The 26,808-nt window shown below is 36.3% G+C and overlaps 2 protein-coding genes across 4 annotated transcripts; one reads left to right on the top strand and one right to left on the bottom strand.

Moving 5' to 3' along the window:
- Nucleotides 1–376: 376 nt before the first annotated feature.
- LOC123545060 (TAF6-like RNA polymerase II p300/CBP-associated factor-associated factor 65 kDa subunit 6L) lies at nt 377–26,768 on the bottom strand. Of its 3 annotated transcripts, none has more exons than XM_045331330.2 (13): nt 26,684–26,768; nt 20,448–20,615; nt 19,481–19,567; nt 18,627–18,789; nt 18,087–18,137; nt 17,053–17,141; nt 16,124–16,201; nt 12,667–12,768; nt 7,817–7,941; nt 6,891–7,023; nt 4,943–5,071; nt 1,203–1,607; nt 377–939 (listed from the first exon to the last, which is right to left on the bottom strand). In XM_045331330.2, exons 2-13 carry the CDS (start codon nt 20,613–20,615, stop codon nt 394–396), a joined length of 2,076 nt encoding a protein of 691 aa, XP_045187265.2. In that variant the 5' UTR covers nt 26,684–26,768; the 3' UTR covers nt 377–393. The 3 variants fall into 3 exon arrangements, with proteins under 3 accessions (XP_045187265.2, XP_053394893.1, XP_053394903.1); XM_053538918.1 differs by having other exon boundaries at nt 20,448–20,623; nt 26,684–26,765; XM_053538928.1 differs by lacking the exon at nt 26,684–26,768 and adding an exon at nt 26,474–26,492 and having other exon boundaries at nt 20,448–20,623.
- LOC123524592 (uncharacterized) lies at nt 24,492–26,252 on the top strand. The gene has a single exon (XM_045302889.2). The coding sequence runs from the start codon at nt 24,492–24,494 to the stop codon at nt 26,250–26,252; it is 1,761 nt and encodes a 586-aa protein (XP_045158824.2).
- Nucleotides 26,769–26,808: the final 40 nt, after the last annotated feature.

The following is a 26,808-nucleotide window of genomic DNA, read 5'->3' as shown; positions in this document are numbered from 1 at the left end:
GATAGGAATAGTTTAAGAGAGATCTGTGGAAATATTGCACAAGAGTAATTTTGCTTCTTTGTAGCTCTGGCAGTTTCTTTTTTATAACAGTGGAGTAAAACTATCCGAAGGGACTGCTAGACTGCTACACTATGATTTAATTCTACTATGGAAATGAAAAATATTTGATGTAAAATCACTGCATTATTATGACAGACCAAAGTATCAGTTGAAACAACTTGGACAACCACTGTCACACACCCAGTCATAAAGTTCATTTGCACTCAATGTTTCTTTAAATTCACTTGGAGTTGTGAACCTTTTAAGGCAAGTAGCTTTCACTGTAAAAGAGAAATTTATGTCAAAATTTCAAAGACTGTGTAAACAAGAAAAAAAGTCATTTTGATACAAAATTTATTCCGGATAATTATCTTTCTTTTTAAATTTCATAGTGAGAGATTTCCGGCCCACACTACTGTCTGAACTCCCTTCTCCCTCTGAAGAATAAAGACCTAAATGGGAAAATGATGATGGCCCAGTTTCATAGTTTGAAATATCCAAATCAGGACTTAAAGAACTGTGCTTCCTTTTTCTACTATGTTTAGATTCTTTTTCCCTATAATCACCATAGTCACTGAAAGGGGAATCCCCACTAAACTGAGTTAGTTTTGGCCGTTTTGTGAACGTCAGTTTTATTCCTTGTCCGGGTTCTCCTATAGAGCTTTTCACAGCAAGAGACATATCTGCCGCTAAATCTTCCTCTGATTTCTCGGACTGGAAAGAGTTATCAGATTTGTCATTATCTCCCTCTACATCTATCTCTGCATCACTGTCACCAGCAGCACTGATTATTTGACGTTGTTGAGCTATCTGTAACTGTTGGCGACGGTCAGCTTGCCGACATTCATGCTCTCTCTTATACCTTACTGAACGTTCCTTCAACTCCAGCTCTTGTTTAACCTGCAAGTTTAAAATATTTGTTACACATAAGATTAAAGTCATATATAATGTATGGTCAAAGAGAATGGTTTGTCATATATGCTTTTTTCTGAAATACTTGCCCATAACTTAGGCATAGGTACTACAGGTCAATGTTATTTCAATATTAGTAATCCTACCTTTCATGTATTACAGCATAATTACCTTAAGATATTGTCAAATCTGTATAACTGTTCAAACAGTATAAGACACGTTTTCCTCCTTTAAAACTTTAGAATGTCTACCTTAAGATAGCTTTCCTGGTGTCTCAACTTCTTCTCCTCCTGTTCCTGTTTAACTTGTTCCTCTAGTTCTGCCAACAACTCCTCCCCAGACTTCTGACTCTCTGTATCAGTCAGGAATGTCTTTATCTCCCTTGGCGCTGGTTTAAAAACATCTCTTCTCAGTTCTAATATCTCGGGTAACCTCAAAGTCAAACTGTCTCCAAAATATTCCAACATTTCAATGTAAAATGTTACAGGAGATTTATCAAACATAGACATAAATCCACAACTGCTAGATAATCCTTGACCTTTGACCTTAGGTGGTTGAGGAATGCAAACACTGTCATTAGAAGTCTTAGTCTTTCCTGGTAAGTGTTGATCTTTGAACTGTTTGATGTATTTTCTCAGAACATGTTCCACACTCAGCTGCAATACAACAACAATAAAGCTTCTGTGAAAATTACAAATTGAGCTGCACCATGAGAAAACCAACATAGTGCATTTGCAACCAGCATGGATCCAGACCAGCCTGCGCATCCACGTAGTCTGGTCAGGATGCTGTTCGCTTTCAAAGCCTATTGCAATTAGAGAAACCGTTAGCAAATAGCATAGATCCTGACCAGACTACATGGATGCTCAGGCTAGTCTGGATCCATTCTGGTCACAAATGCACTATGTTGGTTTTCTCATGATGCAGCTAAATTATATCACCTGGAATTAAGTGTAACACTGAAATGTTATACTATTACAGTTCGGTATAGCTTGTACAAGACAGTGGTTATACAAACCAAGACAACTATACTGTGTATACATTTTCTTCAAATTTTTCCAAGATAATCATAATACATTATCATATTTGCTGCTTGAAATGTGCCATATATCACAGAATATAAACAGAAATTTACTTACAAGATCTGTCAAATGACAAATGGCCTACTATTTGAAACCCTTCCACCTAATACTCGCTTACATACAAATGCTTTAGCAAAATTTTCTAATTTGAACAATGGGCATAATGTTGCCAAATGTAAGCTGGAGATAATGACAATTGCCATGTGAAGTCATCTCATGATGCAGGAAAGGACTGGAGAAAATGAAAACTTTGGGTCCAGTAGTTCCTGCAATATATGCTTACTGAAACTTTCATAAAATAAAGACTAGAAAATAGATGTGTTTAACTTTGGAAGCATCTGGCCTTGGAGTTTTAGAGCAACTTGCTTACATGAAAAATTTCTCTCAAACAGACACAGATTAAAGGCTGACAACAGAAGTTCTACTTATAGTATAATATAAGCAATAAGTAAAACTTTAACATTACAATAAGCATATTCTAAGTCAAAAAGGGGCCATAATTCAGTCAAAATGCTTGATAGAGTTGCCTCCTCCTTTTTACAGACTGGGGTCATGATGGTAAACAAGTATGCAAAACATGAAAGCAATATCTCAATGGACTTTGAAAATATTTGGGGTGGTACGCAAACTTTAACATTTATTCTAACTCGAAAAGGGGCCATAATTCAGTCAAAATGCTTGATAGAGCTGCCTCCTCCTTTTTACAGACTGGTGTCATGATGGTAAACAAGTATGCAAAATATGAAAGCAATATCTCAATGGACTTTGAAAATATTTGGGGTGGTACGCAAACTTTAACATTTATTCTAAGTCGAAAAGGGGCCATAATTCAGTCAAAATGCTTGATAGAGTTGCCTTGTCCTTTTTACAGACTGGGGTCATGACGGTTAACAAGTATGCAAAATATGAAAGCAATATCTCAATGGACTTTGAAAATATTTGGGGTGGTACGCAAACTTTAACATTTGTGTGACGCTCACGCCGACGCCGGGGCGAGTAGGATAGTTCCACTATTCTTCGAATAGTCGAGCTAAAAAGGACATTCAGAAACTAGACGGTACCTTATTGGAGGAGCATGACCAAAAAAAAAAATCAACAAGAGATCATAGAGTTATCCTGGCACCCATCATTGAGCCATTTTTGAATGTTCCAAATTTCAAGACTAGCTCAAGGTCAAAATCAAGGTCAAATTTCATTTCGGTACACAACACTGTGCATGTGGTCCAAATTTGAAAGCTGTAGCTTGAGAAATGTTGAAGTAGGTCACTAGATCAATTTCAAGGTCAAAGTTCATTTCAAAACTATGCATGTGCTTCAAATTTGGAGGCTGTAGCTTGAGAAATGTGAAAGTAGGTACTTGGTAAAAATCAATGTCAAATTTCAATTCAGAACACAAAAATACGCATGTGGTCCAAATTAGAAGCCTGCAGCTTCAGAAATAAGAAAGTAGGTCACTAGGTCAATCTCAAGATCAAAGTTCATTTTGGTACACAAAACTATGCATGCGGTCCAAATTTGAAGGCTGTAGATTGAGAAATGTGAAAGTAGGTCACTAGGTCAAAATCAATGTGAAATTTCATTTCGGAACAAAAAACTATGTATGTGGTCCAAATTTGAAGCCTGTACCTTCTAAAATGTGAAAGTAGATCACTAGGTCAAGGTAAAGGTCAAAGATTTTTTCGGTGTAAAAAATTATGCATGTGGTCCAAATTTGAAGGCTGTAGCTTGAGAAATGTGAAAGTAGGTCACTATGTCAAAATCAAGATCAAATTTCATTTCTGAACACAAAACTATGTATGTGGTCCAAATTTGAAGCCTGTACCTTCAAAAATGTGAAAGTAGGTCACTAGGTCAATGTCAAGGTCAAATTTTATTTCAGTGCACAAAACTATGCATGTGGTCCAAATTTGAAGGCTGTAGCTACAGAAATGTGAAAGTAGGTCACTAGGTCAAGATCAAGGTCAACTCATGTCAAGGTTCATCTTGCCACTCAAAACTATACATGTGGTCCAAAGATGAATGTTGTAGGTATAATTGACAAGAAGATTTTAAAAGCTTTTCCCTATATAAGTCTATATGAACCATCTGACCCCCGGGGCGGGGCCATATTTAACCCTAGGGTGATTATTTGAACAAACTTGGTAGAGAACCACTAGATGATGCTACATTACAAATAATAAAGCCCTAGGCTTTGTGGTTCGGACAAGAAGATTTTCAAAGTTTTTCCCTATATAAGTCTATGTAAACCATGTGACCCCCCAGGGCGGGGCCATATTTGACCCTAGGGAAATAATTTGAACATTCTTAGCAGAAGACCGCTAGATGATGTCACATACAAAATATCAAAGCCCTAGGCCCTGTGGTTTTGGACAAGAGGTTTTTCAAACTTTTTCCCTATATAAACCATGTGACCCTCAGGGTGGGGCCGTATTTGACCCTAGGGAAATAATTTTAATCATCTTAGTAGAGGACCACTAGATGATGCTACATACCAAACATCAAAGCCCTAGGCTCTGTGGTTTTGGACAAGAAAATTTTCAAAGTTTTTCCCTATATAAATCTATGTGAATTATAAAAATAAACAAAGGGCCATAACTAACTAAAAAATAGTTGAACCAGTCTGATTTTTTAGGGGACACAACTAGGGTACCAATACATCATTCTGACAAAGTTTGGTCAAAATCCCCCCAGTAGTTTCTGGGGAGATGCGATAACGAGAAATTGTTAACGGACAGAAGGCAACGGACCACGGACGCAGAGTGATTTGAATAGCCCACCATCTGATGATGGTGGGCTAAAAATATGAATGGCATTTTACTAATAAAGCATCACTGACTTTGGAATGTAAATGGCTACTACCAGAAGATGGTAACAGATTTTGTACTGTAAGTGTAATGTAAGTTTCATACCAACAGGGCACCATAAACCATAGATGCACTGTGCTGTAGTTCTGATGTCTCTGGACGAGACTTGTTCAATCCAGACATTAAGTATGGCCAGTACATCCCTAGATGTGGCAATACCACTCGCTCAATATTCTGAAAATATAATGTTAATTATAAACAATATAATATACAAATGTAATATATTTGTATATTATCTGAAATTTAGTCAGAGTCAGCTGAATAGTCACTTAATAAATTAAAGTAAAAATTTTGTCTACATGATTATTTCATTGAAATTTATTTAACATTTCCCATGTTCTAACAATGCAAGTCCAGAGTGTATAGGTTATATTTAGTCTACAATGCTTTGACCTACATTGAAAAATATTATATCTACACTTCATACTGATCATATAATATATATATTTTTTTCATCAAAATCCCTTTAATAGTTGAAACTAGTTTTCACCGTATCATTTTGCAAGGGACATAATGAACTTCTATGTACACCCTACACTTCATATGTGGGGCTATAAAAGTCAGTATTGCTGATATTTCATGAGTATTGTATAAAGTGCATCTAAATTTCATCTATTTGACAACACAACACCTTTGCATGACAGTTTTGAGTGTTATTTGAATTGGACCGAAACTGCATGAGGATGGATGGACAGTTCAAACATTACAATTATCATGGATCTTCAACTGCCAGACATTCACTGATCACTATATTTTTTTACTTGTTACTTACAATTGCTCACTAATGAAAGCAATTTCCAAATTTGCAAACATAATTCAAAAAATCTGGAGACAATCCCCTTAAAAAACTCTGCAAACAAACAAAACAAGAGCTGTCACAGGAGACAGCGCGCTCGACTATTTCGATGCTGGATTGTGAAACTGTACACATCTGAGGAAACTGAAGCTGTCATTGGAGAGTTCAATGACTCCAATGGTGGACGAAGATATTGCACAACAGCTTGAGTCTGTGTCAAAAATATTAAGTGATAAGAGAGGTAAATATAAAGTGTATCAAAACAACATATAAGTATAATTCTAAAAAAAAAGGAGGCATAATTCATAAAATATTGATGCAGGAGTTATGCACCTTGTGTCATATGATGAGGGTGATGATGTGGAACAAGTACTTCAAGTTTGGATCAAATGCATTTTGTAATAACTGAGATACTGTGAAAATGCATCAAAATTAACCTTAAATTCTAAGTAAAAGGGGGCATAATTCATGAAACATTGGTGCCAGAGTTATGCACCTTATGTCATATGATGTGGGTGATGATGTTGAACAACTACTTCAAGTATAAATCAAATAATAACAGAGATAGAGTAAAAGTGCATCAAAACTTTAACCTAAAATTCTAAGTAAAAAGGGGGAATAATTCAAGAAAATTTGTGCCAGAGTTATGCACCTTGTGTCATATGATGTGGGTGATGATGTTGAACAATTATTTTAAGTTTGAACCAAATGCATTCAGTAATAACAGAGATAGAGTGAAAGTGCATTAAAACTTTAACCTGAAATTCTAAGTAAAATGGGGGAATAATTCATAAAAAAAATTGTGCCAGAGTTATGCACCTTGTGTCATATGATGTGGGTGATGACGCTGAACAATTATTTTAAGTTTGAATCGAATCCATTCAGTAATAACAGAGATAGAGTGGAAGTGCATCAAAACTTTAACCTGAAAATCTAAAAGAAAAGGGGGGATAAATCATGAAATATTGGTGCAGGAGTTATGGCCCTTATGTCAGATGATGTGGGTGATGATGAGGAATAACTATTTTAAGTTTGAATCAAATCCATCAAGTAATTACAGAGATATGATGAAAAAAGAGAAAGTGTAAAAAAACTTTAACCAAGGTGGGGACGCGGAAAGACGCCAACGCCGGGTCAAGTAGGATAGTTCTCCTTTTACTTCGTATAGTCGAGCTAAAAACTGACTGAATATCTCACCTCTGAACCAAGATAAAGAAGACCCATGATAGCTCCATAATGCGCTGCATATGGTTTGTTGTGATCATACAGTGTCTCACGTAATGTTTTCTCTGTAAATCTCTCTAAATGATTCACTGAGTTACCCCAGACACTGAAAATAGCAAATAAATGTACACTCATTATAACTTCATTTCCTGGTAAATGGCTTAAATAAAGTTTTGTCTCTTCCCAAGTTTCATAAGTATTTCTATAACACGGTGACAGTCAGTTAACTCATCCAGTGTTTCTGGATACTTCACCAGTTCTCACTGACTTTTTGCAAGTAAATGACAAACATGAATTAGAGGTGGAGGAAAACAGACTACAGACATACAGACTTCTGTCAAACTTTCACACTGAACAAATTCCTTGCCACATGACTGAACTTTTGACCTGAAAGTATGGCCTTGACCTTCAATCTCCTAGACATCTGTAGTCATCTCACGACAATAGACAATCATGTTATAACAAAACAATATATATAGTCTACTGACAGCAAGCAGTATATCATGAACATTAACAGTCCTGAGCTAAAGTATTCCCTGGTTATTCATTGAAACAGTTCTCAGTTTTTGAGTTAAATGCGACCTTGACCATTACAGGTCAAGTGACAACAGCCAATCATCTTATGAAATTCGACTACTGTAGACCAAGCAATCTTCAGTTATTGGTGGGAAACTGTTGTAAGTTTCAAGGCCACTGTGAGCTTGGGTTTTGACCTACTGACCCAAAAACAATAGAGGTCATGTAATAACCACAGGCAATCACCCTTTGAAGTCTTGAATACTTTGCAGGGCACAATAACACCAATACTGGGTAACCTGTGGTGACTAGAAATAAACACAAATATACAGGTAAGTGCCACAAAGGCCATGCTTATTTTTATCACGAGACTTATAAATTACCTGATAACATGAGACAGTAGCCTTGCAGCATAATCTTTCAGTGACCACTGATCACACGTGGAGCTACCATTATCTGTAAAAGGCTGCAGAAGACAATACTCTATACCCTGGATCAACTGTGCCAGCTGAAAAAAGAACATTACATTTATTGTAATACATCATAAACTTAGAAATAGAGGTGCAGGGGTTTATGCTTCTAACCTTGACCTCATGAACTTGAATCAACTGAAAGAAAATTTCTAATATTTTTTGCACCTTTTCCACCAAAGCTATACGTTTCCAGACCAGTCTCAAAACACCATCACCTGATTGAGTGTTTCTTAGCACAAATCTGACACTGACCAATGGCAAGGCTGCATTCTCAGTCTGTTTTATAACCTTGGAACTAGGTCAGAAATCCAACAAGAGGACCATGATGGTCCTGAATCGCTCACCTGTCCCAACATGACCCAGTTTTGAACTGAGTATGACGTCGTTTTTTTTCTATTATTTGACATAGTGACCTAGTTTTTGAGCTCATGTGACCCAGTTTTGAATCTGACCTAGATATTATCAAGATGAACATTCAGACCAACTTTCATACAGATCCCATGAAAAATATGGCCTCTAGAGAGGTCACAAGGTTTTTTCATTATTTGACCTACTGACCTAGTTATTGATGGCATGTGACCCAGTTTCAAACTTGACCTAGATATCATCAAGATGAACATTCTGACCAATTTTCATGAAGATCCACTCAAAAGTATGGCCTCTAGAGAGGTCACAAGCTTTTTCTATTTTTAGACCTAATGACCTAGTTTTTGACCGCAGCTGACCCAGTTTCGAAATTGATCTAGATATCATCAAGATGAACATTCAGACCAACTTTCATACAGATCCCATGAAAAATATGGCCTCTAGAGAGGTCACAATGTTTTTTCATTATTTGACCTACTGACCTAGTTATTGATGGCACGTGACCCAGTTTCGAACCTGACCTAGACATCATCAAGATGAACATTCTGTCCAATTTTCATGAAGATCCATTCAAAAGTATGGCCTCTAGAGAGGTCACAAGGTTTTTCTATTATTTGACCTACTGACCTAGTTTTTGAAGGCACGTGACCCAGTTTCGAACTTGACCTAGATATCATCAAGATGAACATTCTGACCAATTTTCATGAAGATCCATTCAAAAGTATGGCCTCTAGAGAGGTCACAAGGTTTTTCTATTATTTGACCTACTGACCTAGTTTCTGAAGGCACGTGACCCAGTTTCGAACTTGACCTAGATATCATCAAGATGAACATTCTGAACAATTTTCATGAAGATCATGTGAAAAATATGGCCTCTAGAGAGGTCACAAGGTTTTTCTATTTTTAGACCTACTGACCTAGTTTTTGACCGCACGTGACCCAGTTTCGAATCTGACCTAGATATCATCAAGATGAACATTCTGACCAACTTTCATAAAGATCCCATGAAAAATATGGCTTCTAGAGAGGTCACAAGGTTTTTTTATTATTTGACCTACTGACCTAGTTATTGATGGCACGTGACCCAGTTTCAAACTTGACCTAGATATCATCAAGGTGAACATTCTGACCAATTTTCATGAAGATCCATTCAAAAGTATGACCTCTATAGAGGTCACAAGGTTTTTCTATTTTTAGACCTAATGACCTAGTTTTTGCCCGCAGCTGACCCAGTTTCGAACTTGGCCTAGATATCATCAAGATGAATATTCAGACCAACTTTCATACAGATCCCATGAAAATTATGGCCTCTAGAGAGGTCGCAAGGTTTTTCTATTATTTGACCTACTGACCTAGTTTTTGAAGGCACGTGACCCAGTTTCGAACTTGACCTAGATATCATCAAGATGAACATTCTGACCAATTTTCATGAAGATCATGTGAAAAATATGGCCTCTAGAGAGGTCACAAGGTTTTTCTATTTTTAGACCTACTGACCTAGTTTTTGACCGCACGTGACCCAGTTTCGAACTTGACCTAGATATCATCAAGATGAACATTCTGACCAACTTTCATAAAGATCCCATGAAAAATGTGACCTCTAGAGAGGTCACAAGCAAAAGTTTACGCACGCACGGACGGACGACGGACGACGGACGCTGCACGATCACAAAAGCTCACACTGTCACTTTCAGGCTGTCTAGCATACCCTGACAAAAAATTAGGGCTAATTTTAGGGCAATTTGTACAAAAAAATAGGGTTAAAATTAGGACTTTGGTACAATTTTAAGGAAATTTTAGGGCTAAATTTAGGAATTTTCAAATTAAAATATGGACTTTAAAGACCATGTAATGTGCTTACCTTTATGTGACTGACATAAAAGTAACTCACAGTGCTTTATTTACAGAAAAGACGTCTACCAGCTTTCCACTGTTTTCAGCTATTGTTGGCTGTATCCTGGAAATAAACAGAAATGAGAATTAACTACTTTGACTAAAAGTACACATTAAAAAGAGCACAGTGTCACTAGCTATACACTTACTACGTCCGACTGTAGAGTTTAATTATGGCCTCCTCTTCTCCCCTTATAGCCATCACAATCCACACCATATTATTTTTTTAAACAATGAAACAATGCCAAAAAGTAAGAAATGCTGTCAACTGGAGTACAGTGTATTGCCAGCAAAAGTGCATATCAGAGTACACAAAATGAGAGTGAACTAAGACAAGTGTTCAACAAACTCATAACTATGATTAATTTGTACAGAAATTATAACACACTTATTACCAACAAATACATAGTTTTACAACATTCAGCATGGACATCAGGTACTTTATATACTTAGAAAATACAAATTAAACCAGCACAGGTCATTAAATTAGCAAATTCACAATCAAAGGCCTGAATGGCCTGAGTCGGCTAATGATTGATGTACTGACAGTATAGTCTACCAGTTTCAGTTTGTTTTTAGTTTTTTACTTAAAATTTCATAACACAGCTCGATATTTACCCAAAATATTATATCCGGATACGATTACACTTTTCTCCAGTTTGAACAATATATTTTACAAATTGTGATGATACGAAGACATTTAGCAGCAATTGGCAGTATCTGACATTGAAGTTTACGGTTAAATTACCTCTTGTTTAAATCTTTTCATAAAAAAGTTATTTGGTTTCGTGAAAGCAGCCAAACATAGATGATCTACTTTCGATTTCAAAAACTACAAGAAAATACAATTTAATGTTTCGCCGATTTGTTTATTTCTCGAAAAATAAGAATTAAAATCATTTTTAATATCAGTAGTAACTAAACAAACCAGTAAGAGCTTCTTCTTCCGATAATTTATCCGTTTACTGACTGCAAAATTCAACCCACGCAAAGTTTATAGAAATCATACGATGCGTGTTTACGTTCAATGTGGGAGAATTAAGGCTGATCGGCTATGTTACCTAACGCATCCAGACGATTCAGATTTTGTTTTTAAAAAACCATTGTGTGCGTTTCTGTAATTTTATATACGTTTTTATACGCTTAGAAATTATTAGACATGCGTATTTGCATTATTTCTATACGTAATTTACGCTAATACGCATCTTATCTGGAGCCCTGTGGAACTATTTTTTGTCTTTCGCTGGATGTTACCCAAGCTTTGTAAGCCTGCGCAATTCTTAAAATGCACATTTATGCTTAATGAGTTACATTCGAGAATTGCACAATTACAAGTCATAAATATGACAGATTACATCGTATATTGGTCATAGCAAAGGGAATTGACACAACTTAACTTCATTCATGCAATGAACTGTTTGAAGTTTGAGAAATCTAATGGAACTACATCCCTTCACTGTGTTATTTGGTCCATTTAGAGAATCGTTGGATAGCAAGGACTCGTCAAAAGGCTTTCAGCCTTTAGCCGACTCAAAAACTGTTTCCAAGCCATACATTTGACATCAGTGCATGCTTATGAGAAAAATCTCAAGAATCGTCTCCTCTTCACCCTTTTCAGCTATCACATTCCACAATAAACAATTTGTTAATTTGAAGCATTGACAGCTCAAAAAATTGCAGTGGGAAAAAATATACATCTAATAGTCTAATAAAAATGTTGATGGGCATCAGTTACATATTTGACTAGAAACTTGTATAGCTTGCAAACAATACATACATGTATAAAGAATAAATCTGAACTGTGATCACATATTACATAATTATGAAGAACAGGCCAAGTAAATAATCAGAATTTGACCTGATTTGTTATTATGTCTACACCTATATACACCTATTAACTAGGTATTACTTCTGCATTATGTGTATGCTACACTTCCAGCGAAGGAGCACTAAATATCCCTCAGATAATCTTCATTGGGAAATAGATCTATCAAGTATCACAATTTACCTTCAGAAATCCTATCTCTGTCATCTAGTCACAACCAATAACAAGCTGAACACATGGATCCACTGGTAAACTGCTTTGAACTGTGCTAAACTGTTTTTTTTTCTGAATTAGAAAAACTTTTAAACAACATTTAAAACATTTTCTCTTTTTGATCATTGCAAAAAAGTTAAAAAATTAGGAATCTTTGTGAAAAAATAGGGCCTTTTTAGGAATTTCCTTTGATTTTTTAAAAAAAATAGGAATTTTAGCCAAATTGAAAAAAAATAGGAAAAAGTAGGAATTTTAGGGACGCTAGACAGCCTGCACTTTGTGACATGTGAGCTAAAAATGAAATCAACTACAATTCAAAACAATAAAAGTGTATATTAGTGAACTTATTTAAATCAAAATCCTAATAAGGTAGGCAATAAACTGAAGTCAATAATGGTGACTTTATAACTGTTGCTGAAATAAAATGTTCTGATAACTGTACATTTAAATTGGAAATACTTACAAATGGCTGAGCTTCGAGGAATAAAGCACTGTTATATACAAGACTCTGTATCATGTATAGAAGCTGGCTAAGCTGCCTTAGGTCATGACTCACTGTCTTCACCTGCAGCAAAATATCAACATATAACACAAGAAACGCGGCAATGCCACGAAACCAGGTTTTCAACACTTTTCATAAGAATAAACAAGAGTGCCAGAATGTCACAATATATGCCCGTCAAAGCAAATTTCTTTACTCTAGCACCTGTATTTGCAGATGTAATTTTAATTTTGTGGTTGTTTAGTAATCATTGTAATTCTTTTGTTTTTCTAAGTCCACAAAAAAACTCCTTACCAGGTAGAGATACCTTAAAATACACCTAAAATTAGAAAGTAACAACTATGTTGTACCACAGAAAAGTGGTCTTGGTTTTTCCCTACGGTCAATTATAAAAAAGTTACAATATAAGTTATTTATAGTAACAACTAAGGGAAATTAATCTTAAAAAAAAAAAAAAAATAAAAAAAAAAAATACAAAAAAAAAAATACAAAAAAAAAATATTGTAAGTCCATACAGAAATCCTTACCAGGTAGAGATTGGTCAAAATAAACCTCAAAATTGGATGTAACATGCATGTTGTACTACAGAAAAGTGGTCTCGATTTTTCCCTACGTCTAGTAATGAAAAAGTAATGAAAGTTATGAAAGAAGATATGCTCCGGACAAAGTTTTCATTCTTGTATCCTTTGACCTCTAAGTGTGACCTTGACCTTAGACCTAGGGACCTGGTTCTTGCGCATGACACTCCGTCTCATGATGGTGAACAATTGTGCCAACATTCATCAAAATCCCTCCATGCATGTAGAAGATATGCTAACCCTAACCCTAACCTAACCCTAACCCTATTTTTAGTAACAATGACCTTGACCTTGATCCCAGAAACCCCAAAATCAATCCCAAGCTACAACTTTATATAAGTTTTCTATACACCAAGTTTTATCATGATAACTCATTCTTAAGTTAAGTTATTGACCGGAAACCCTTTTTCTATTTTAAGTAACAATGACCTTGACCTTGACCCCAGAAACCCCAAAATCAATCCCAGCCTTTGTCTTGATATAAGCTACATACATACCAAGTTTTATTCAAATATCTTTACCGAAACAAAAGTTATTGACCGGAAACACCAGTTTGACGCAGCCGCCGCCGCCCGCACACCCGACCGACATCTACCCCAATCTAATAACTCAGGTTTTCGTTGAAAACCTGGTTAACTAGAAAATGCTTTTGTAAAAAAGCGCATGTCTCCCCCAATGCAAAGTCCTATAGGCAAGAAGTCAATAGGGGTCAGGAGCGAAAGTCAAAGAGACACTGATGGTTGGCTGCAATAGGGATCATCTACTTGGCATGTCCAGTCATCCCGCTAAATTTCAACACTAGTGGCCTAGTGGTTCTCAAGTCACTGTTCAGGCTCCTGTGACCCTGACCTTTGATCAAGTGACCTCAAAATAAATAGGGGTCATGTACTCTGCATGTCCAATCATCCTATTAAGTTTCAACATTGTAGGTCAAGTGGTTCTCAAGTTATTTCCAAAAAATGATTTTACATGAACAGGGCACTGTGACCTTGACCTTTAATAGACTGACCCCAAAATCAATAGGGGTCATCTACTCTGCATGTTCAATCATCCTATGAAGTTTCAACATTCTGGGTCAAGTGGTTCTCAAGTTATTGATCGGAACTGGTTATCAATGTTCAGGCCCCTGTGACCTTGACCTTTAATGGAGTGACCCCAAAAACAATAAGGGTCATTTACTCTGCATGAACAATCATCCTATGAAGTTTCAATATTCTGGGTCGAGAGGTTCTCAAGTTATTGATTGGAAATGGTTTTCCATGTTCAGGTCCCTGTGGCCTTGACCTTTAACAGAGTGACCCTAAAATCGTTAGGGTTCATCTACTCTGCATGACCAATCATCCTACGAAGTTTCATCATTCTGGGTCAAGTGATTCTCAAGTTACTGACCGGAAATGGTTTTCAATGTGCGGGCCCCTGTAACCTTGACCTTTAACAGAGTGACCCCAAAATCGTTAGGGGTCATCAACTCTTTATGACCAATCATCCTATTAAGTTTCAACATTCTGGGTCAAGTGGTTCTCAAGTTACTGACCGGAAATGGTTTTCAATGTTCAGGCCCCTGTGACCTTGACCTTTAATGGAGTGACCCCAAAATCGATAGGGGTCATCTACTTTGCATGTACAATCATCCTATGAAGTTTCAACATTCTGGGTCAAGTGGTTCTCTAGTTATTGATCAGAAATGGTTTTCAATGTTCAGGCCCCTGTGACCTTGACCTTTGACGGAGTGACCCCAAAATCTATAGGGGTCATCTACTCTTCATGACCAATCATCCTATGAAGTTTCAACATTCTGGGTCAAGTGGTTCTCTAGTTATTGATCGGAAATGGTTTTCAATGTTCAGGCCCCTGTGACCTTGACCTTTGACGGAGTGACCCCAAAATCAATAGGGGTCATCTACTCTTCATTACCAATCATCCTATGAAGTTTCAACATTCTGGGTCAAGTGGTTCTCTAGTTATTGATCGGAAATGGTTTTCAATGTTCAGGCCCCTGTGACCTTGACCTTTGACGGAGTGACCCCAAAAACAATAGGGGTCGTCTACTCCAGCAGCCCTACAACCCTATGAAGTTTGAAGGATCTAGGTCAAATGGTTCTCCAGTTATTGCTCGGAAATGAAGTGTGATGGACGGACAGGGCAAAAACAATATGTCTCCTGGGGGAGACATAATAAATCAACAACAGTTAAACATTCCCCTTTATATACTCATTTTAGACAGTGACCTTCTCACTGAGAGTAAGAATCTGTTAGACTGGTATTTTAAAGTACTGTACAACCTCTCCAGAGCGGCCCTCTCTTAAGCAAAAACCTCTCTATAACAACATCATCAAAATTTCCCTAAGCTGAAATATACTATCAAATTTACCTCTCCAGATCAACAACCTCTAAATAACAGTCAATATTTGTATCTCCCAAAGGGTGTTGCTCTACAGAGGTTGCAATGTACAAATCTTTTGTATGAACTTGTTTCTCACAGACTAGGAAAATCTGGATTTGACACCACTATCAAACTTGCCAGACAGATTGCAGCTTCTGGCATTCAGTACAGAATATACTACTGTAGCACAGTACAGGCAACTGATCATCTCTCAGATAATAACAAACCTTGGAATTATATGCAAGGTACTCTGTTACATTTATGATGGTTAAATTTACCTCCATGAACAGTGCACAACTTGTGAATTTAAAACATGTGTCAATACCAACAGAATATTGCTAGAAAATAAATAGCTGTGAGCCATCAATTCAAGACAAAACAAGGAAAGCTGCCGACCGTTAAATGATTATTAAGAGAAATGTTCTATCAAAGAAAAATTACAGAATGATCTACTCACCCCATTGGCTACAAAACTGACAAAATGGGGCAATAGTGTAGATATATTAGCATTGGTTCTTAGGTCTGACAGGGCTGTCTACAATATATAACAGAAAATAGAATATTATTTATATGACTAATTGGGTGTAAACATTTCTGATTCATTTTATAACACAACTGTTACATTATACAATAAATGGTATGGTCTGCACTAGAAAATATAATGCTGACGGAGGAAGAAGTCAATTTCAATATTTCAGTATTTTTTGGTGCATATATAGAGGATATTTGTTTCTTTTGAGTGAATATGGAATATATCTCACTGAGGAGTGAGAAAATTTCAAATATTTTCACGAAATACAAATTTTCTTTTTATTTTAAGCTCAATTACGTTGAGATGTGCATTTTGCAACAATTTTTAATCTCAGCGCAGGAAACAGACACGCGTAAACAGACATGACGTCAGACGTGTTGTGACGTTAGAAAGACGCACACAACATAAAGTTCCATTTTATTTTATTTTTTGCTGTATAACGTTATGACATTCTCATTAAGTAAAATAATTTGAATCGAGAAATATACTATAAAGAACAGCTGAAAAGTTCAAACTGTTTTATAACTAGATATGAATCATAGCTTTCTATTTTTAGTATCTGTGAAATAGAGTGATTTTATGACCATTTTCAGTAATACCTCAACATCATAATTATATGAATTCTCATTGGTCAATTTCACTTATTTCATAACTGTTCAAAAAACATTTTTTCAACAAAAGTGAAAACTCTGCAAAAGCATATGGTATTTTGTACAATGAGCGATAATTCTGGGAAATTAGAATTCATTTATTCATAGTTCATATAATTGTAAATATTACTCATTATTTTCAATAAATCACAGGTAAACTGCTTTATTTCAACAAATACATAAAGAAGAAGAAAAACTCCCTACCTTCATCATTTCTGAATCCAGTCCAAGCACAGCTTGTGTTATTTTATCAAAATATTTCATCAGTGTCCCACTTGCCTCCACTTTGTTACCTACAATGTGAATTCACATTTATTTTAACCTTTACCCTGCTAAATTTTTACAATGGACTAGTCCATCATTCAGTCTGGGAAGTACCATTCATTATTCGAACGGGTGTTAACTAAAAATTTATTTACTTAACAGCGAACAGTGCAGACCATGAACTGCCTGCACGGCAGGCTGATCTTGGTCTGCAAAGGTCGCAAAGGCAGTCATTTGCTGCCAGCAAGCTAAAGGTTACGATACCTGAAGTGACTACTTCCATTAATTGTCTGATAAAATATCCATAATTATTAAATTTGTTACCATAAATAGGGCCCTCAACAAAAATTTACAAATTATAAAAACAACAGAACTATTCAGTCAGTTAAACAATAAACATTATAAAATTTTGATATTTCTCAAACATCAGTTAAGGACATTCAGCTAACCTAGTTGACCTTTTTGGTGTTCCTGTCCTGAATTCTGTTTCAGTACACATATATTCTCCCCAAAAGAGGTAACTGACAACTTCCACACATAAGTCAGAGGTTGAGGATTAATGACCCGATATGCTTTCATCTGTCAAGTAGTCACACAGACAATGTGACCATGTACTGAGCTTATAACAACATTCATATTCTTACACTACTGAGAAGAACCAATGAAAAAGGTTTAATTGTTTTTATCAACAGTGTTTCAGTTATGTAATAATGGGCAGTTAACCTAACCAGTGTTCCTGGATACTGTACCAGCACTAAACTGTTCTCTGCAAGTAACTGCCAACTTCCCCACATCAATCAGACATGGAGAACAAATGATTCTAGACACAATGTCTTTAATTAAACAGTTGTCAAATAGGACATATGCATTACCCAGGGAGCAGACTCACAACCCTGCAGTCCATAGACCTGTGCTCTTCCTACTGAGCTAAGCCGGCGGAGAGGAAGGGGTAAGGGAGGTAAGTAGAATATTACCTTGTGGGTTCTGTGCTGTTTTCTGTACTCCTTCAACAGCCAACCAGTGAACTATACACATTAAATATATAACCATCATTTTAGCCAGTCAGTGAACTATAAACATTAAATATATAACCATCATTTTCAGAACTTTGAGATACATATCTTTCAATAAAGGATATACATAACAGTACATTGTAACTTAGCCAGTACCGTTCGGGTGCAGTTAAACCTCTTTAGAGAAAACAGTACAGTTTAGGTACTTAAACTTCTTCAGAGAAAACACTCGGATAGGTTAATTTGATAAAGAAACTGGTTTGGTGAAAAAGCTAACATTAAATTTTAGACTTTACAGACAGGCAGAAGCCTTACAGAGGTATAAGTATGTGTGTGTGTTCGGGTTTAACGTCTTTCTCAACAATTTTTCAGTCATGTCCACCTGTAACAACAATGCTCAATTTCTGTTAGCCTTCTTTGCCATATGAGTTTTCAGCATAAATTTCCTGGATAAATTTAAAAGATACGTGTTTGAATAACATAAATATTACAATAATTTACCTTTAATTGTTGTATCACCAAGTTGTTTTGGCATGTAGTCATTTACTGCAACATTTGCTAGATTCAACTCTGGATCATCAGTAAAATGTATAGATTCTCCAATATCTGTCTTAATATGATGGAAAGGTGCCGGAGTCTCACTAGACCCATGCCCATGAACAGGCTGAAACATAAAATGAGCCATACCATGAGAAAACCAACATAGTGCCTTTGCAACCAGCATGGATCCAGACCAGACTGCATGGATGCGCAGGCTGGTCTGGATCCATGCTGGTCGCAAAGGCACTTTGTTGGTTTTCTCATGGCATGGCTCAAATAGTGCTTGCTAAATGGTGATACTAAGATTTAAAGATGAAAGATGAAAGTGCATCAAAACTGGAAAACCGGAAATTCTAAGTAACAAATGGGCTTAGTTCCTGGTACTGATGCCATAGAGATAGCCCTCATGTTGTATGATGCTGATGATGATATGGAACAAATTGTTTAAGTCTGAACCAAATCTATTTAATAATAACACAAATAGACGGAAAGTGCACCAACTAAAATTCTAAGTAAAAATGGGGCATTATTCATGAAATATTGGTGCAAGTATTATAGCACTTGCATCACATGACGGGAGTTTGATGAGGAATCACTATTTCTACTAGAAAGTCTGACACAAATCCATCAAGTAATAAAAGAGATAAAGAAAAAGTGCACCAAAACTTTAAGCAAAGGGTGTGTGGGTAGAGACGCCAACACCATAGCAAGTAGGACAGTTCACCATAAACTTTGTTTTGTCAAGCTAAAGTATGACCCAATATTTGAAATTTTACACAAACATTACACTGTCATGCAACCTTACAAGTATTTACCTGTATGTCACTGTGTCTACAAGCTTTGTTGAAGTCATCCGTATGTAAACGCTTTCTTCTAGCATGTCTCATAAACTGAGCACTTTTCTGCAGTATAAAGGCCATAATAAACTTGCAACTTTTAAAATAATTATGTAAAACATTAAATATTTTGCATATATTAATCTCTGACATCAATCAATTTTTTGTTAAATCTTTCCTTTTGAATACAAATTCATTGATTAAAGTAAGACACAGTCTGGCTTGTATTTTGAGTAATATGTATTGCATTTTAATATTATTATATGAATTACTCATTTAGAAATCAATAGCGATAGATAAATTATGCCATGTTTTGATGACACGCAAAAGGATTTTCTGTATGAAAAATAAAGTAAGCACACAAAGCATGTATTAATTTTTGTAATAAACTGCACTTTGTTATTTACTTTACATAATAATGCATCTTCATGTAGAATACATGTACTAACAATCCTGCTCATGTTTCTTTCTTATAAAATGATTAGATATAAACAAACAAGAGTGCCAAACTGGCAAAATATATACCCGTCCCAGCTAATTACTTTTGACTTTCATATTACTCCACTTATTGAGTTGACTATTGTCATCTTTCTCAATTTCAACTAATTCAAGGACCATAACTTCAGACTGACAAAGACTACATACCTAGCCGCTTTTCAACCTAGTTATTACAAAATGCCCATAAACAATGTGACTATAAGTGCTTAAGGTACAAAACGGACACATGGTGGGCTGGTGGTCTAGATGGTTATCAAATCTGAACAAGTCGATAAGAACTACTCAAAGTCTGAGAGCTGACAACTTTTGAAGATGCCGACTGTCTGTCGCCACAAGTTTTCCCATAGAATGTCCCCTTTTACATGTACATATAAAGCATTCATACACATGTTTTTCACATGTAGGTAAATCCTCCCAAAATCAAGCTCCAAGTTTCATAATTAATTACCTGTGTTATTTCTCTCAATCTGTAGCTCACATCTTCTCCTAAAATACCAGCAATAGTATCATCAATATCATCATGGCCACCTGACTCTGCCATCATTACTATAGATTCCTTTGTAACAATGGCATACCTCCTTTCATCAACCACAGACCTCCTCTCACCTTCTGCCATCTTCACACCTGTAAAAGTAAAGTTAGAAGTACTCACTTGTTCTTTTATTGTACAGAACTGCAATTACTGGACTGCATGATAGTTATATTACAACCTTTAGGAAATGTACCATGCTCAAATTTCACTAACATATTTTATAATTAGACAGGAAGTGTCTATCGGCACAATAGTTATGCCTATCATTTTTCTTATTCGCATGACAGTCTTGCTGACAAGTACCTTTATCTGCACAGAGTGCGTGTCGACTTAAGACTACATCTGCTATTTTGGCATAAGGTATATCACAGTTAAGGTAGTTCTGCACGTTTGGATCGAAATGTTTTCTACAATGTAGAATTTGATTAAACTCTGATTTTTCAAAACTCCAGAATATACCTAGAAAATTCAGCAAATAAAAAAGATAGGGTCGTGTGCTTGATTTTTTGCTAGACTGATTTGAAAAATTTGAACCTCACGCAATATTTCATAATGGGAGTCTATGGGAAAATCATAAATTTCATAAAATTTTCGGTAATAGAAATTTTTCTACAATGTAGATTTTGATGAAACTTCTCACACTTTTAAATAAACACATGGTCTATAATTTGGTGAAATAAAATGTATAGGTCCGTGTGCTTATTTTTGAGATATTTGACCAAGATTAAAGTGAACTGGACATTTCACGCTAACATTAAGACATTTTTTTAAATTTTTTAACGTGTCATATGTTTGATATCATATTTTGACTTTTAGAAATATAGCAATAGTGCCATTGTAATAAATTTACTCACAGGTTTTGATTAAATCATAAAATTATTTTCATTTCCGTACGCCGAATCCAGGCTTTATTCTACGTTTTCCGGATAAATGACGTAACGCCATCACTTCCGGTTTATCAAAAGTGCAGAACTACCTTAAATGACTTTTAGTATTTTATTAGCATCATGCTGATTGTTTCAAATATTGAATCAAATGATGTAAAATAGATAATAAAACAACATCACGAAAATGGTAATATTACCCAGACTCATAGGCCATACTGGTTTTCAATTAATTTAATAATTAAATTAGTCAATAATTATCAATTAATTGCAGAACAAATAAATCAAATGAATGCACCAAAAATCGTAAAATTTCGTACCTTAGATAACATGTTATTATACCTTAATTCTGTGTTTCTAACTTTTCAGGTTATGTTTGTAATTCAATATGTCGCAGATAAAACAAAATAATTATACCATCATTATTGCACATTGTCGCAGCTTGTTAGCTTATCAAAGGGTTGCAAGAAATAACTGGTACTATTGAGATATGATAAGCAGAAACAAGAGCTGTCAGTAAGACAGCATGCTCGACTTTTCTCAGTGCTTAAATCTGAATTAGAGCTTTGCCAGTAAAAAAAATTCTAAGTTAAAAAGGGACATAACTCTGTCAAAATTCAAATCAGAGTTATGGAAATTGTGTCTCCTGGTGTAGACTTTGATAGTAAATAACTATTTTGAGTTTCAAGTCAAAAGCTTTAACAGTAACAGAGATATCTGACTTTTAACAAAAAATTCTAAGTTAAAAAGGGGCATATTTCTGTCAAAATTCAAATCTGAGTTATGGATATTGTTTCTCCTGGTGTAGACTTTGATGGTAAGTAAGTATTTTAAGTTTCAAGTCAAAAGCTTTGATAGTAACAGAGATATTTATCAAAAACTTTAACCAAAAATTCTAAGTTAAAAAATTCTGTCAAAATTCAAACCAGAGTTATGGGAATTGTGTCTCTTGGTGCAGACTTTGATTGTATATAACTATTTTGAGTTTCAAGTCAAAAGCTTTGATAGTAACAGAGATATTTGACTTTATCAAAATTTTTAAAAAAAATTCTAAGTTAAAAAGGGGCATAATTCTGTCAAAATTCAAATCAGAGTTATGGGGATTGTTTCTCCTGGTGTAGACTTTGATAGTAAATAAATATTTTAAGTTTCAAGTCAATAGCTTTGATAGTAACAGAGATATTTGACTTTTTCAAAAACTTTAAACAACAGCAATGACGACGCCGGGGCGAGTGCAATAGCTCTACTTTTTCTTCGAAAAGTAGAGCTAAAAAATCATGAATAATTAATAACTTAATTTTTCATATGTACGGTATAGTATGTTTAGTCATATGGAACACAAGTAAAATCAACATGTTCCACTTTCAAGGCATGATTCTTGTGCATATAATGAAAATAATCATCATGATGGTTACCACGATGGTCCCGAGGATAAAGAATATTACCCACACTACCACTATGCAGATAAAGCAACTGTCGGCAAGTCATAGTTGTGCGGACTGAGAAAATGAATGGCAAGCCCGTCGTGCTGATAGCCATGGCCAACTAAATAATTATGCATTTACATTGAGTAACCAGTTTTCAAACCAGGGCCCTATTACGAATTTAGGGAAATTACTTAATATAATTAATAACTTTTACAGGACATGATAAAACTGTTATCAAGTCAAGTGGTGACTTAGAGCCTTTTAAAGGTAATGAACTTTTTATGTTAATGTAGTTCTTGATGTTACAGGCTGAAAATATTTCAGTCCTGACCGTGAATCAAACCCTGGACCTCTCACACCTAAGGCGGACACTCTACCTATAAAAGCTAGCTCAATAGCAAGGAAGTATGTTCACCCTTATACTCTACCCTACTACATACACCCCCTCAATTTTAGAATTCATCCTCAAATTCCTGGAATCTGAACCTCTGTGGGATGTTCCAAGGTGTCCATTTATATTTATGAGTTATTTACGTTGGGAGCCAAATGCAACAGACTTAAAATATTTCAGTCTTGACCTGAAATCAAACCCCTGACCTCTCACACTTAAGGCTGACACTACCACGTCGCCATAAAAGCTAGCTCAATTGCAAGGCAGTATAAGTGCACCCTTACACTTTAGCCCAACTAATTGTGCACAAAGGGCTCTTTGATATATATAGAGACTCCGCCCACAACCCACTAACCATTCAAAACATTGCAGAATGTTTTCCTTCAAACCATTAAGTTTAAATTCCGTCAATTTCACCACAGTTTTGATCCTAACTACTTGAGACGTAGAGGCAGTTATTCTGTGAAATTGGTCTTGCCTTAGTCTTGCAGTCGGAAAACTGAGACTACCTTATACTCTACCCTACTATCACTTCATCACTTTATAGCAAATACCAGTAATATCCTTGCCCAGGATATATCTATACAATACAACAATACAAATCTATTTAAATATTAAAATCTGTGCATATAATATATATTATAAACAGGAAAACATTAGCTATGTATAGCTATTTACCGACAATCTACACCAAATCTGTTTAATCTTGATTTTAGTGAAAATAATTCGACGTTCAGCTTGCGCATACTGGCGTGTACAAACGGTAAACGTTAATCGTGTACCATACATACATAGGTTAATTCACCAGAAAATTCGTAATTTTGGATATTATTTGATAATTTTTACATAAATCAATGAGGAATTGAATCCCTTTTGATACATGTTTTATTTGAATTTATGGCCAATTCGTTAAATAATGGGCATTTAAAACTACAGCATGGAAAATGTCGGCAGCAATGAAAATTTGATCGGAAATTGCTTCAACTATTTTGGCCTTTTGAGTGTTTGACGCGAGTGTGTGTATAGAGATTTGACTGTGGTGTGGCTTGACTTAGCAAACGCATACGGTTCAATACCCCATGAGCTGATCAAGAAGTCATTAGAACACTACCATATTCCTGACCATGCAAGAAGCCTCATCATGAACTACTTTGACAACATTCATCTGAGGTTCTCATGTAGTAGGTTCACCACTAACTGGTTGCAACTACAGAAGGGAATTGTCACAGGCTGTACGATCTCCGTCATACTATTTGTAATGGGTATGAATATGATCCTCAAGGCAGCTGAAAGGGAGACAAGAGGACCCAAGACAAGTAGTGGCATCAGGCTTCCATCAAATCGAGGCTTCATGGATGACATGACCGTGACAACAGAGAGCCACATTCAGACCAGATGGATCCTTAAGGCACTTGACAAGACAATAACATGGGCTAGAATGCAATTCAAGCCAGCAAAGTCGAGATGTCTGATCGTTAAGAAGGGAAAAGTGATGAACAAGTTTAAATTGTTTATACAGGATGAAGAAATCCCAGCACTTGCCAATAATCCAATAAAGTGCTTAGGGAAGTGGTTTGATTCCTCCATGACAGACAAAGACAGTAAAAACAGACTCCACCAGCAGGTTCATGATGGCTTACGTAGAATTGACAAGTGTGAGCTTCAAGGAAAGTTCAAGGCGTGGATATACCAGCACAGTTTCCTGCCAAGACTTGTCTGGCCATTGATGGTGTACGAGTTACCACTTACTACTGTTGAGAAATTGGAACAAGCCATCAGCAAACATCTGAGGAGATGGTTGGGACTACCCCCTTCCTTCACAAGTATTGGTTTATACGGACACTCGAACAAACTCCAGTTACCAATTAACTCCCTTGTAGAAGAGTTTAAGGTCGCAAAAGCTCGTCTATTGCTCACACTGCGAGACTCCAAAGATAACAAGATCAGTGGTGCAGGCATAGACATCCGAACTGGTAGAAAGAGGTCAGTAAGCCATGAAGTTGAAAGGGCTGAAAGTAGTCTCAAACACCAAGACATTGTTGGCTCTACGAACAGAGGAAGAGAAGGTCTAGGTACAAGAAGCCATCAAAGTTGGGCGGACGCTAACCTTCAAGAGAGAAGATCTATGGTACAGTCAGAGATTAGACAGTCTGAGGAGCAAGAAAGGTCAGCAAAGGCAGTTCAGTTTGGTAGTCAAGGCAACTGGACAAAATGGACAGTACCAGAGAGGAAACTCACTTGGAACGAGTTGTGGACTTACGAACCACTCCAGCTAAGCTTTCTCCTACGTTCAGTATATGACATGCTCCCAACGCCAACAAATTTGTACCAGTGGAAGCTGACAGAAGACCAAACTTGTCCACTTTGTGAGAAGAAAGGGTCGTTGCGCCATATTCTATCAGGCTGCCCTACCGCTTTGTCTCAGGGGCGGTACAGATGGCGGCATGACAAGGTCCTCGGCGAATTGGCACATGTCCTTGAAAAGGAAAGAAGGAAAGTTAAACCTCTGATTCCAAAAAGCCATTTAATCAACTTTGTTAGAGAAGGAGAGAAGAAACCTGTGTCCACAGTAGAGAGAGGTATCTTGCAGAACTCTAAAAGCTGGGACCTGCGGGCAGATCTAGGAAAGAAGTTACAATTTCCTGAAGAAATCGCCCACACAACTCTCAGACCTGACATCGTTATTTGGTCCAGAAATCCAAAGACAGTAATTATGGTGGAGTTAACAGTGCCTTGGGAAGAGAGAGTTGAAGAGTCGAATGAGTTAAAGAGGGAAAAGTACGAAGAGCTAGCCAACACATGCAGAGGGAACGGTTGGAAAACATGGGTCTTCCCTGTAGAAGTAGGATGCCGCGGCTTCCCATCCAGTTCAGTGTGGAGAATGCTTGGGGCATTGGGCATCAAAGGAGCAACAAGGAAGACATCAGTCCATGTCCTCAGCAAAGCTGCTGAGAGAGCCTCATGTTGGCTTTGGCTACAGCGTAGCAATACATGCTGGAAGCCAACACAGATGGGGTAGGGGTTGATCGCCCTACCTGCCCCACCATCAAGAGGGTGTTCCAAGTTAAGGGGCGAAACACCTGTTGACGGATGGAACTCGGCTGATGACGTCTGTGTATGCAGTATATCTGTATTTATCACATATTGCCCATATGAAAAAATTATCTCAATTATCCGAGTCAATATTTCCTAAGATCACGTCAAATTAGTTGGACTAATCTCGATTTTATTCTATGCTACCTGGAAAAATGACGTGATTCCATTACTTTTAGTTTATCAAATGTGCAGAACTACCTTGAGTTGTGGTAGGTTCAACTTATCCGAAATTAAATTAGACAGATACTATGTCACATACATTATAAATGCGGACTACTTTCAAGTATCCTATGCAATTTGGCGCATTTTTCTTCTTCAGAAGAAGAAATCAAGATATTTGAATTTTCTGTTTACCTTGACACCTCTATATTCTTGAAATTATTACTTTTTTTATCATAAAAAAAAAAGTGTTGCTTTTGTGCTAGCTTTACAATTGACAAATTCGAATTTGTAAAAAATAATTATTTAGATTAGAAATG

This window comes from Mercenaria mercenaria, chromosome 1 (assembly GCF_021730395.1).
Source record: "Mercenaria mercenaria strain notata chromosome 1, MADL_Memer_1, whole genome shotgun sequence".
In the NCBI taxonomy this organism is placed as follows: domain Eukaryota; kingdom Metazoa; phylum Mollusca; class Bivalvia; order Venerida; family Veneridae; genus Mercenaria; species Mercenaria mercenaria.
This window is presented reverse-complemented; position numbering and strand designations above follow the sequence as displayed.